General features: G+C 37.0%; 1 protein-coding gene across 2 annotated transcripts in view; it reads left to right on the plus strand.

Annotated features, from left to right (window-relative positions):
• The window catches only part of LOC121432095 (2-oxoglutarate dehydrogenase, mitochondrial-like), a 67,430-nt gene extending 55,197 nt beyond the window's left edge, over positions 1-12,233 (plus strand). For both annotated transcript variants that reach the window (XM_041629944.1, XM_041629945.1), the window contains exons 17-22: positions 1,603-1,674; positions 2,959-3,084; positions 4,149-4,221; positions 5,947-6,110; positions 7,380-7,534; positions 10,082-12,233. In XM_041629944.1, the coding sequence (XP_041485878.1) occupies positions 1,603-1,674; positions 2,959-3,084; positions 4,149-4,221; positions 5,947-6,110; positions 7,380-7,534; positions 10,082-10,184 (693 nt within the window). In that variant the 3' untranslated portion in view covers positions 10,185-12,233. The remainder of the gene's footprint in view (positions 1-1,602; positions 1,675-2,958; positions 3,085-4,148; positions 4,222-5,946; positions 6,111-7,379; positions 7,535-10,081) is intronic.
• The last annotated feature ends 2,494 nt before the right edge of the window (positions 12,234-14,727 follow it).

The following is a 14,727-nucleotide window of genomic DNA, read 5'->3' on the forward strand; positions in this document are numbered from 1 at the left end:
TGGCAGTGATACCACAGGTTGTTGTGGTGGCGGTTGTAGTGATGGTGGTGATGATTCAGATAGTGGCGATGGTATTTGTGGTGGTGATGATACAGATAATGGCGATGGTATTTGTGGTGGTGATGATACAGATAGTGGCGATGGTATTTGTGGTGGTGATGATACAGATAGTGGTGGTGATGATACAGATAGTGGTGATGGTATTGGTGGTGGTGATGATACAGATAGTGGCGATGGTATTTGTGGTGGTGATGATACAGATAGTGGCGATGGTAGTGGTGGTGGTGATGATACAGATAGTGGCGATGGTATTGGTGGTGGTGATGATACAGATAGTGGCGATGGTAGTTGTGGTGGTGATGATACAGATAGTGGCGATGGTAGTGGTGGTGGTGATGATGGTATTGATGCCTTACTAACGGAGAAGTTGGCCATTTTCTTCCTGATCATATTTAAAGCAAATGGCATATTGAATAAGATTGGGAATAATTTAATCTGCTTTTATTTTATTCCCCTAGGGCCCTGAACATTCTAGTGGCAGGCCAGAACGTTTCTTACAGATGTGCAACAGGTTGTTGTGGTGGCGGTTGTAGTGATGGTGGTGATGATTCAGATAGTGGCGATGGTATTTGTGGTGGTGATGATACAGATAGTGGCGATGGTATTTGTGGTGGTGATGATACAGATAGTGGCGATGGTATTTGTGGTGGTGATGATACAGATAGTGGCGATGGTATTTGTGGTGGTGATGATACAGATAGTGGCGATGGTATTTGTGGTGGTGATGATACAGATAGTGGCGATGGTATTTGTGGTGGTGATGATACAGATAGTGGCGATGGTATTTGTGGTGGTGATGATACAGATAGTGGTGGTGGTGATACAGATAGTGGTGATGGTATTGGTGGTGGTGATGATACAGATAGTGGCGATGGTATTTGTGGTGGTGATGATACAGATAGTGGCGATGGTAGTGGTGGTGGTGATGATACAGATAGTGGCGATGGTAGTGGTGGTGGTGATGATACAGATAGTGATGATGGTGATGGTACAAGTGGTGGTGGTTATGGTGATGATTGTGTAGGTGGTGATATTAGTGGTGGTGATGATGGTGTTTGTATAATTGAAGTGATAGCAGTGTTGTTGGTTATGTTGGCTTTGGTGGTGGTAATAGTGGTCAAGGTGGTAGAAGTGGTAGTAGAAGTGATTGTGATTGTATTGATGGCAGTAGTAGTGGTTGTGGTGGCGATTGTTTCAGTAGTCTTGGTTTCAAATGTAGTGGTTGTGGTGACGATGGTATTGATGGCAGTAGGATTGGTTGTGGTGATGATGGTATCGAGGGTTATAGTAGAGATTGCAGTAGTGGTACATGTAGTCTTGGTGGTGGTGACTGTGATGGTGTTGGTGTTGGTGTTGGTGCTGATGGTGGTGATGGTGATTATGATAATGATGATGTGGGTTATTTTAAAGATTACAATATCAATGGTATTGATGCCTTACTAACGGAGAAGTTGGCCATTTTCTTCCTGATCATATTTAAAGCAAATGGCATATTGAATAAGATTGGGAATAATTTAATCAGCTTTTATTTTATTCCCCTAGGGCCCTGAACATTCTAGTGGCAGGCCAGAACGTTTCTTACAGATGTGCAATGAAGATGCTGACGTGATCCCAGTAAGTCAAAAATTAAATACTCAATCCTCTAGCCACGTCGCTTAACTAAGTTACAGGAATTTATGATGAATATGAAGTGCAATAGTTTACACTAGAGTGGATATATAGTAAGGGTGGCATCATCGAAGATACCAGTCCTTCAACTTTTGCCTTATTTGAGACCCAGACAATGTCCATTTCAGGGGTGGTATTCTATGATCCATTTGATCTCAGATATGAAATGAAATATTCATCTCTGTTAAAATCGGTGAAATAAAATACCCTTGATTAAAATCTCTGTGAATTGGTACTCTGAGAACCATTTTATCTTCATTTTGCATGTATCTTTGTAAGACATGCCTATTTTTTAAAGCAATATCCAATGGGGAAAGACTGTTGTATAGCTTTCTCATCTCATTCAACCAATGAAAATCCTTGAAGCAAGGAGGTGTGGCAAACAAGTAAGATTGCGTCAATTTATGAAATTCAAATGCGCGAGCACTAGACGCAAGCGCATAGGATTTTTTTTTAAATGGCAATACTCCTTCTTTATTTATTCCTTGACACTTTAGCGCCGATATGGCGGCTCAGCTACGGCCGGGGTAATAATATGATACCATGTATCAAAGTGCAGTTGAGTGTATGCACATGGTAACAGCGCTGTATAAATGGACATATTATTGTATCCCCCGAACAGAGTTCGGAGAATACTTTGGATTTGGCCGCGTCTGCCGCCGCAGAGATTTCCTTGTGAGCGCTCTATCAGCTGTATTTCTTCTCCGATCATCTTCAAATTTGGCATTAAGGTCGAGTACGGTATAGCGAAGCCGCCTATCGATTTTGGTGTGGACGGAGGTCACATGGTAAGGTCAAATGTCATTTTCAGGTCAACGTTAAAGATTACATGCAAGACTCTCTTATGACACCTAACTCCGCAACCATAATTCACTTTTCAACCAAACTTGGATGGTAGATGGACTTGAGGGACCTGCATGTTATGCTGCAGTCATAGGTCACATGGTAAGGTCAAAGGTCATTTTCAGGTCAACGTTGAAGGTTATATGCAAGACTCTCTTTCTCTGCAACCATAAGTCACTTTTCAACCACACTTGGATGAAAGATGGGCTTGGGGGACCTGCATGCTAGGGTCATTGTCGCCATGATAATTATATTTATTTGTTAAATTCCAGTGTGAGCTCTATATCGCAATGATGCGATGGGTTCGGGGATACATGTGCTCGGCTACGCGACCCGCAGAGCATCTCTATTCATTATTAATACTTTAATTTGTGTGTGTTTGTTTAGGAAAGGAATGGTGATATGGAGGTCAAACAGCTCTACGACTGTAACTGGCAGATCCTGAACTGTAGTACACCAGCAAACCTCTTCCATGCCTTGAGAAGACAGATTCTACTCCCCTTCCGCAAACCTGTAGGTATCCAAGACTTGCCTAGTGCATGATTGTTGGGAGAAAGCTTAACTCAATCCATTTTGATTTACTTTAATCTTATTTATTTAATTTTGGTTTATTATTTTGAAACATGCAAAATAACGCACAACCATAGTTAAAAATGAAAATGATATATGGGGCCCCCCAAGAAAATCTGTGCTTAGTCCACTGATAGGGTTACCCTGGGTAAACAAAACCGAACAAATAAATAAGTAGATAGATGGATAAACAGACGGACGGATAGATAGATAGATGAAAATAATTAAATGATTGAATAAATAAATATATCAATAAATAATAAATGAATGAATGAATAAGTAAATGAATAAATAAATAAATGAATAAATGAATATATAAATAAATAAATAAAATTGAAGTAACTGCTGTTTCTTGTACAAGTGCACTTCGTAAAAAAAATCAAAACGTATCAATAAAAAAAAAAAAATTATCTAATGAGATCAGTTCAAAATTTTGTATTATTTCTTGTTGAATGTTGCATGAATAATCATTTTATCTGTCCAAAATGGTAGTCAATCTAATGTATAGTGAAATCAGTATATTTTGTTCTTCTCTCTGTCTGTTGCTTACTCCCATCCTTCCCTTTTTCAATCCATCTTCACTCCTATCTCTTCAATCTTTAATCCATCTTCACTCCTATCTCTTCAATCTTTAATCCATCTTCACTCCTATCTCTTCAATCTTTAATCCATCTTCACTCCTATCTCTTCAATCTTTCATTCTCTAATGGACAAAACAATTGATAAATGAATGTTTTCCAACGCCACACTAAAAATCGGACGCATCCGAGATTGAATCAACAATGGTACGACAGGCTTCTGACCTTAGAGTTGGTAAATCATTTAACAATTATTCGTATTCCTACATATGCAATCCCATCAACAAAATTTAAAGGTCTCTGCCCTCTGGTTTTATGAGGGAGGTGCAACAAACATTATGTTTTATTCTATGGGCACTGCAAGCAGGAGAAGGGGTTCTTTGTATCGGTTATTGACTTATCATTTATTGTCTCCTTTTTCTCTCTCAGCTTGTGATGTTCACACCGAAGAGTCTTCTCCGTCATCCCGATGCCAGGTCTTCATTTGATGAAATGAAGGAAGGTGAGTTGTTTCATGCGGCTAATCAGTGACTAGGGATTTCACTGTAGTAGTTATTGACTGATAACTAGTTAGAGAATGGAAAAATTGTATACATTAAGGCCACCACACGCCTTACAACCCGACTGGTCGGCGACTGGCTTGCGACTGAGTGAGGGGAGATGAATCGCAAGGCAGTCATAAGCCTCGACACCGCACACCTTGCGATCAAATCTACGACTCACGCATGCGCTTTTTGGCATAGCAACTGAGAAAGTGCGCTTACTACTGCGTATGCACGTTGTTTATCATATACACGTCATGCAACCTTGCTGTCTGATTGGCTGGAAGTTGGGATTGAGCTTGCAATCAAGTCATAAAGATTCGACATGTCAAATCCTTACGATTTTCCTTGCGACTTGTCTCTGGCAGGTCTGTGACTCTCAAGCTGGCAAGCGCTGTGACGTCACATATCCTCTAGCTCAGTCGCAAGCCAGTCGACGACCAGTCGGGTCGTAAGGTGTGCGGTGGCCTTAATATGCAGGCAAGCCAGAATCTGATATCTTGGATGATAATATATCTGTAAGGAGCTAATAAAGTTGTTCTGATGTATGGAGCACTTTATAAAACTGAATAATATCATAACCTTGATGAAATAAGCCATATCTTAACCATAAAAATCCCTAAAATATGGGAAATGATTGCTTTTAGTCAATTTATGAAGAGCTCACTTGCAAAAGGGGTTAGGTCCATATTTCATCAAATATGATTTTTATGTCTTAATGTATAGATTTTTAGTAGCTCTATAAGATGATACCAAAGAATTGAAATTCCTATTAAAAAGTGAACTAAAATGGCAAAGAAAAATCACCTTTTTTTCTAAAGGGGTTAGGTCCATTCCAGTTTAGTTATATTTATATTTAGATATTTTTGGGAAAAGAATATCTTTAAAAATATGAAGACAGGTAGATTTCTTTTATACCCAATTTTATGTTCCCATGGTAGGGTATCATGAAAATTCAGTATGCATAAGAATATTGCAATGTGAGAGAATTTAAAAAAAAAATGATTTTTTTTTTTGGAATGGACCTAACCCCTTTGCAACTAAACTCTTCTTAAGTACATGCAATTGATTGCAATATTCAGTCGCAAATCTGCTGTAATGGATTGCTTTCAAGTAAAGCCGATTGATTCATGCTTTCTTATGTTTGAAGTAGAGCAGGGCCCCATTGCATAATAGTTACCATTATGGTGACCATGGTAACTTTGCAATCCAATGGTAACTGCCATGGTAACAATGATGAACAGCCAATCAGAATCAAGGATTCCATGCAAAATACCCATTGCATGGCAAGTTACTATAATGGTAACTTTTATGCAATGGGGGCCAGCAATCAATAACAAATTTGTAATTAATGACATCATCTGTGATTGATGAGATACTGAGACCACCTATATGCATGACCCAGCTCATCAGCTGGGCCCTCCTGAAAAGATTCATCTCCGCTTTGTGCTTTATACAAAACGAGAAACGATCTGAATTTTAATGGCTCATGTAGTTCTTGAAGTGAAATAAAAGTAGAGAGAAAAAAATGCGGTTTGGGCGTACAAAAAGGTTGATTATTCTATGGCTTTGTCCATGTTTCGATTATTAAAGGGAGGGATTATATCACTAGAGGAAAGGCCATTAATATCTTGCATGTGAATCTTTCTGTGGATTCAATTTTTATTTTCTCTCTGTCCATCAAGGTACGTTCTTCAAGAGGATGTACCCTGAGGAAGGTGTCCCAGCCCAGAACCCTGCTGCAGTCAAGAAACTGATCTTTTGTACTGGAAAGGTGTACTTTGAGCTCAAGAACCAGAGGGAAGCCAGAGGACTCACCAATGACATCGCCATCGCCAGGATTGAACAGGTCAGTAATGTCTTTCGGCATGTTTCTACAGAGAATAGTTTTCCAGAATCAAAATCATATCACCCTTAAAACTGGATTCTACAGAGCGAATAATCCGATTAACTCACATTCCAAATTGATTAACACAGCAATAATGACCTCCCAGAAGGTGGTTATGAGAAACCATACATTGCGCGATGTGGTTTATCAATAAACCACGTCGCGTCTGTTTCTGCAGGGAAGTTTTCGGAATTCTGGATACTTATGCTGGTAATACCGTTTAACGCTTCTCTGTAGAAATAGGCCGTTTGTCTCATTATTGTTTGGTTAGTCTTGAGAATGAGAAGAAGGGAAGTTTGTCTTTGTAAGAAAACAAATGTAAGACCAACAGATACCTAGAGATACCAAGGGACCTGCCAATGACATCACTGTCACCAGAATTGAACAGGTCAGTAATGCCTGTGGCTTAAAGGGGAGTTAATCCTTGTCAGAAAGCAATTGTAGGGCCTATATAGCTTTCAGTGTTGTCAGGCGATTCCAATACTGTTTTTGCACGTTTCAATGGAAATGTTCAAGGGGAAACAAAAAATTTTGGTAAACTTATATGATTATCTATTGCAATCAAACCGCTTGAATGTCTTTTGTACAATTTTTAACACCATTCTCACTAACACCTGCTATAAATTTATGCATTATTGATGGCTTATTATCCTTGATATTAAATTCATTAATAAATAGACCATGTGATATAGCACCCTCCCTCGGTCAGAGGCTATAGGAATACGTGCAAACGGATTTGTCAGAGATACGCTTGCAAGGCAGTGGCTTAGGCCTCTAAGATTGCGGCGCGATGTCATTAATGCATACGGTTTATGGAAGGTTCTTACATGTTTGTCTATTGCTATTGTTCCATATTCATTATAACTTCATACAATATATTGGGTGATTTTATTTTCAGTTTAGTGTTGACCTGTTGGTGTTGGTGTTAGGTCAATTTTCATACGATTATAACACCAAACATAAAATTAAGATGGTCCTGAAAAGTCACTCAATACTTGTTGAGATGTCAATAATGTGATCTGGATCAGTTTCACAAATTCTGAATAAGTTTTGGAGCTAGGGGAAGAAATCAAAATTTCAACACCAATGCTAACACCGGACTTGAAATCACCCATTGTCTCTGATTATTTTTTGTTTTCACTCTCATGTAAACAGTACAAATTTCCATTTGATGGATATTCACAGCAATACTTAGACTTGCTTTTATCTATTTGTTGAATCATTTTACAGATTTCACCGTTCCCCTTTGATCTGGTGGCCGAGGAGGTAGAACGCTTCCCCAACGCCAAACTCCAGTGGGTACAAGAAGAACATAAGAACCAAGGATACTGGACCTACATCCAACCTAGGGTACTCAACTCCATTGGACATGAAAGACCTCTTGGGTAAGTCAACCTCACTTGCTACAATCCTAATCTGGAAATTAAATGGGCAGTTCAATGAGTCTCCTGCTGAATAATAATAATAATAATATAAGGTATTTATATTGCGCACATATCCACCTTGTTAGGTGCTCAAGGCGCTCCTATATTACCCGGCTAAGCTAGGCATTCATAGTGCACACAGCTTTTTAAGGAATTATTTCCTACCGGTACCCATTTTACCTCACCTGGGTAGAGTGCAGCACATTGTGGATCAGTTTCTTGCTGAAAGAAATTACGCTATGGCTGGGATTCTAACCCACGACCCTGAAGCCTATCATGTACCATTAGAAGATTTGACATGTGTCTGTTTATAAAACAATCAGATGCACATTGCAAGCTGGTTTTTTGGCTTTTGAGGCTGAAATGGTTAAATGGGCAGTTCACCGACAACACATTCAATCACCTGCTAAAGCCTATGTACCAATAGAAGTTTTGATACATGTATGTGTCTGTTCATATTTAAAAACAATCAGATGCACATTGTGAATTTTCATTTATTACAATAATAGTCAAATCTCTTATTGAAAAACAGGGGAGCGTTTCATTAACATTTTTGTTCCACAAGTTGTCCGATCTGACAATTTTCCTCGATTATGATTGGCTGAGAGGCACTGTTACCATAGTAACTGTCGGATAAAACAGTACTTGTCGGATAAAACGTCTGACAAGTCTTTTTATGAAACGCTTCCCTAAAATGCATGGAAGCATACCAAAAACTTTTTTATTCATCTTGGCCGTGAGTATATATATTCTAAGACTACAAATCAAATGGCTCCATATATCACGGTACATTGGGTCTTGAGCTGGCGCTGTTGTGGCACATTTAAAATGCTCAAGTTCAGCGAAAATAACCTGAACTTTGTGGTTTGACAAAATATCTAATTACATGTAGCTCATGGTAAGGTTGTCACATCAGTTTTCAATTATCTACCTTTTGGAATTGATTTGGACATTAATATTTCAGGTTATCCATTGTCTCGTAGGTATAACACAAAGATAAAATTTTATATTGATATTTATATTTTATCAAGATATAAGTTCACAGATATAACGTGTTCAAATTTTCCTGGTTGTATGAGAATATGTGCAGTTCTTGATAGAACACATTTTAAAAGCCTTGGCCAGTAAAGCCTGTACGTTGAACCTGTGATCCTGTAATTGTTACTGGGATATATTTTTATGATTATTGCCACATGTCATATGTAGCAACAGTTGCTCCAGATAGAGTTTATCTTGGGCATGTATGTGCTGACATGATGGCGTGTCATTTTCAGTTTGTCATCATCCTAGGAGAAAGTTCAAGAGACTGTGACAAATAGGCTTCCATTCCATTAGTCTCATAACAAACACACACAAAAAAACTCAAATTTATTGAATTCATGGTATTAGTTGACTGATTCCTTCCATTTTCACAATATGGTAGTTGGCATATACATGTATGCCAGTTGTTCATTTTTCACAATTACAAAGTACAAAATTCTGATACAAAATTTGTTCCTGAAATTTTCACATTTGTTAGGGATTGTTAGTTTTGTGAAGTGTTACCCATAGAAGCAAATGAGTGTGTCAAAGTAGTGGACAAAGAATATGAAATGACTGAAAACTACAAATTTTGATATCACTGTACATTTTGTAATTTAAGATTTGATGAACTGTTAATGTTACTTTTTTGAGTTGTGAAGGTTGCATTCATATATGTGCCGTCTTTGATTGCCAAAATATATTTATTTTTAGATTCTATAAAAAAGAGATCAGTTATTCCTTGTACAGAACCTTCTGGCTGTTTCATAAAGCTTGCAAAGTTATACATGATTTTATGAACAAAACAAGTACCAAAATTACGAGCTAAATGTGTTTCTTAGTGTTTTAACATTATGTTTTTGTATATCCAGTAATTGTGTAATAATTTTGAAGTCAATATGCTCTGCATTATCACAGGTTTGAAAGAAATATCAATGTGCATAATTGGAAAAAACATGTTACTTGGCATGTATTGGTCATTTATGAAGTCGTTTGTTACTTTATGGAAAGCTTTGTCATATTGTGAATTGCTCCTGTAGTGATAGGCCATCCTTTAAACCTATTTGCCCGTATTATGAAGTCTACGGCATTGGTATAACTCTATGCGTAAATCATGGGAAGCCAAAAATGTCGCAGTTTTGTTTACATTATTTGTGTCTTTAATATGTTATGGTGTTCTTTCCTCATGCTCTGATAGCGAGGAATTTCATTGACAGTTATTAATGTTTTGAGTGCCAAAAGTGCTGAAAAATTGAACCTGGACTCTCATAGATTTGTGTCACCATTGGTTATCCATGGTTAAACTACAACTTAAGACTAGTGTTTGAAGTAAATTTGAGTTCAGAATACGGGCCAGTAAGTTCATCTTCCTTGTACAGCGACATTTCCCTTGCTATTTTTCTTGTACGTATATCTTGTATTTCGATGACCATTGAATTGAATGCATATTTTATGTATCCTTTTCTCTTTTCTTGTTTGTGTCATTAGATATGCTGGCCGGGCCGCATCCGCTTCCACTGCTACTGGGAACAAGAGCACTCACCTTAACGAGCAAGAGAGCTTCTTTAATTGTGCCATGAATATCGACTAAAATTTATTCATTATTCAATGTAGTTAAACACACTGCTCATAGTAGCTGGATTATCATATTGCAATGCACAATCTGGAACAATGGATGCTACTGACCGTTTACATTCTCAAATTTTTGCACCAAATTCTATCGGTTGAATTTCAATTTTCAATATCTAGACAAAATTGCCTGAGCTTGCTGAGCATTGATGGTATCTTAAAGCAAACAAAACATAAAAGAATAAAAGCTTGAATATGCATGTTACGGTATACTTCTATTTGTAGGTGCTTTGTGTAATGCGGCTTCAAAGCAAAACACATTGATGTTACTGATGCATCAGTTGTATTGTGGGAACTCGGGAACTGACAGATATGTCTCTTTCTATCCGGATAATGCAATATTGGAAGCTACTGAAATGGAAGATGCACTTGATTTAAATAAATGCAGCATAGTAGATTGTGAAATATCAACCATTTAACCATAACTTTTCAAATCACCCAAATATGAACTTGAAATATATCATCAACATAAACTTGCTTGATTCTGTGGTTTATTTCACTAAAGGTATTAAATCAATTGTAATTGATGTCATTACGTTTTGTTTTTTTACTTCTCCATTTTTGGAATTTCTGGATTCTTATTTTCGAATTTCAAATTTGTTTTATGTTTGCTTGTTTGTTCGAGACTATTTATTGTTCAAAACCAATTTGTTTCTTCTTTTCATTATTCTACTTACACTTTCTTTCTTTGATTTTTTCTCTTTTTTTTGGGGGGGGGGAGGGTGAGGGAAACGAAACTGTAAAATAAAACTGAACAGCTTGTAGCATATTGTTACAAATATTAAAAAAACTCAAACTGCCAGTACAAATTTGAATTTCGAAGGATGGGGGTGGGTGGGGAGAGGGATAACTCATTTTACAAGACTAATGCTTAGTTTTTGTCACTGCATCCGTAGAATGCACACATTGATCAGGTAAATTGTCTACATTTGCATTTTAAAACATACAAAGTTCACCATAATTACAATTAATGTCATTTAAATGAGCCAGTGTCTGAGGAACTAAAATTAATTGTTCAGAATAGCTAGGTATCCAGTTAGACTAGTGTTAAAGTGCCTTTTGATAGACCCGACATCCCCCCCCAAAAAAAAAAAATTGTCTTATTGTAGAACGTCTAGTTAGCTGTTTTCTGCACAGCATGTTAACACTCGTAGAGTGCTTCCAATGTATCATGCACTTCTTGTGGTTTTATAAATTATTCATATCTAGTTTGGGGTTTTAAGACCTTCTTGTCTTAAAACTGATGTCCATTATATTCTAGTGACTACACTTTGAGAGAGGGTAGTTTGCACTTTTTATCGCCAGGCAACAGTCATGAGAATTTATTAAGCAGAGAAAATATTGGATTTTTAAAGAGTAACAAATTTATTTACTCTGATGGTTGTGGCTCTGCCGTGAATAGAATTGAAATCATATGTATCAGCAATGCAAAGATAATTGGCGTGTTTTTTGTACAATTTCTACTGTTATTTAAGCAGCTTTTAAACGTGAAATAAACAACCTTGTTACGGGGCAAGGAATTGGTAGTCTTTTCTTATTTCATGCCTTTGCGCTTCAATTTTTGTGAAATTGAAATTGTCGGCAAGGAAATGTCGAATTTGATGAAGTTGGGTAAAATTACTTGCTCAAATGAAGATTACGTAGATATATTATTAAATAGTCTTTTAATATGAATATATTAAATGTGGATGAACGAATATCGATGCACCTCGTCTGAAGGTAGCCTATATATATCTGGGGTGGGTGAACAAAGTGAGCATTTCTGGATGTTGTTGTTCAGTTTCCACTGCAAGATCCTATTATTTCAGTAGTGAGTTGATATCCTCTTTTTTCTCATGAAATGTTTTATTGAAAATGTATGTTTGCTGTCATGAAGTGAGAAGAAGCCTGAAGTATTGTTGTATGTTGTGTATCATATTTGGTTTAAAAGATGGCCGGCTCATTACTGACTGTGAAAAGAGAGGAGATGAAATATAAATTAAAATTACAAAAAAAAAATATTGAAAATATATCCAATGTTTACCAGGAATCGTTTTTTCTTTGCAGTCTGTCTATATGATTTGGTGTTCTTCCAGTGAGAATGGCTAAAAAAAGATGGATTTTTAACGAAAAGTGAAGAAATAAAAGAAGCAAAGTAAAAAGGGAGAATATTAATTAATATTTTATGAAAAGGGATTTAAAGAGGATAAAGATGAAGACCCCCCCAAAAGAAACAATAATAATAATAATAATGCTAATTAATGATTTAAGTAAATAGATTGATTGATTGATTGATTGATTGATTGATTGATTGATTGATAGATAGATAGATAGATAGATAGATAGAAAGATAGATAGATAGAAAGATTGATTGATTGATTGATAGATAGATAGATAGAAAGATTGATTGATTGATTGATAGATGAGATTATATTTTTTTTAATGAAAAGTCAAAGGAAAATAGATAAGATAGAAGAGGGATCAGAAGAGGAAGAAAAATAAGGGGGAGGAGGGGATGATGACTTATGATGAAAAGTTATAAAACAGAAGAGAAAAACAACTTAAGAAAAAGTAGAAGAGGGAGAATATGAAGGAGAAGTAAAGAATTAAACAATGGATGTTTTTAAGGGGAAGGGGAGAAAAAAAAGAAACATTCAGGAACTTTAACAGGGAAAGGTTTGACTTATATAAAACTTGATTTTAAAAAAGGAGAGCATTCGAATGGATGCTTAAGATTGCAAAATTTGGGCTATGCTTTGGGTACAACCACTCCCGTGAGGCCATTTTATGATACTTCCGGCGAAAACCGAAACAGCTGTACGAAACCACGTGATTATCTGACTCACTCAGATCTGATTCATGAATACCCTTCCCCTTCTACCCTACTCGTTGCTTCCCCTTTCCTCTATTTTATTTTTATATTTTTATTTAAAGACTCCTCGAAAATAAAAATCAAAATGCTGTACATGTGGTTTTGGATAAGGGCGATATTGCACTTTACCTCATTAAACAACCCTTCTGCCCACGAAAAAGCACACTTGGGTCTAGGATAAATTGATGAAGAAAAAATAATTTAAAAACTCTCAGTAACTTCGCCTCCCCCATTTTTTTTCTTCTTTTGACAATTACGTAAAGTAAGTAAAGTACTTCCGATCTCCTACTGGTAAGACCAAATTCCTGAAAGGATTTCTCTCTGTTTTCTTGTTCATAATTATGTAAAGTGGTTTGGATGCATGTCCTATGATAGTTCTATTTTTGATAACAAATACAACCAGATGATGATAAATTGCTATCATCCAATCCAATAACACAATTTAACTACCTTATAACAAGATTCTGTAACGGATTCTGTGAACCAGAGCATTGATCTGATAAGCGGAGTACGAAAATCAAAACTTTCTCGTTTTCTAAATTTAACATCAAGTTTCCTTTCCTGGAAAGAAAATGTTGCAGGTGGGCCCCACTCCCCCTTACAGGTAGGATATAATAATGTACTCTCAGGTGATCTTGTACTCTCCCTTCCGCTACAAAAGTTTGAAGATAAGATCCAAGGTCGTGTTATTTTCCATGTTAATGAAGAATATCTCGATAAAGCGCTAAATTTGGTGACTAGGGGGATGCATGTTGCCACGGATATGTCAGCATTTGTTGATTGTATCTCTGCTACTTTTGTGTTCGCGTGTCCGTTGATTTATACAGCGTCTTGGTTGTTTCCATTTGTCAAAATGTAAATTATAAACTATGAACGAGTGTTGTTTTACTAGAATGTCACGAAATCGACGATAAAATGAGATCGGGAAAGTCGCCGGAATGATAGAGATTTTCCATTCATAATGATATCTTTATGATTTCAACCCCATATCCGGCCATCTGAGATTCGTTCTTTCTTATCGAAGTATTTGTGCCCGTCAAGATTGTCCGAGTCCGTTTCACCGTCCTCTTCTCTAGCTCTCCTGCATTTTCCAACACCAACGCCATCAATTTAACAGCTTTCTTGATCTTCTTCATCATCACTATCGTCGTCATCATCATCATAATCAGTTCTTCATCGACACCACCACCACCAATATCACCACTACTACCATCATCATTATTACATCCATTTTCATCATCATCGTCGTCATTATCATCACTGCCATCATCATCATCTGAACCATCATTATCATCATCATTATCCCCATTTCATCATCATCGTCATCATGATCATTCATTATTCATTACGATCAACATCAATTATTATCATCATCACCACCACCACCATCATCATCACTAACTCCACCATCTTAACGTTCGATTATTTTCATCTCCACGTACTACCATCATCATTAGATTCACGGTCACCACTGCCATCACCGCTACTACGGTCTTCATGGCCAATTGGCGCCAGTTATCACTAATCACCGTCATTAGTGTTGCCGAGGGACGTGTGCTTCTCACTCCCCCGGTCACTCCCTACGCTAGTTCCATTGCATTTAGAAAAATACTTCTAATTGAAGTTAAAAGCCAAACTCAATTATTTTCCAATG

The sequence above is a fragment of the Lytechinus variegatus genome, chromosome 18, assembly GCF_018143015.1.
Source record: "Lytechinus variegatus isolate NC3 chromosome 18, Lvar_3.0, whole genome shotgun sequence".
Classification (NCBI taxonomy): domain Eukaryota; kingdom Metazoa; phylum Echinodermata; class Echinoidea; order Temnopleuroida; family Toxopneustidae; genus Lytechinus; species Lytechinus variegatus.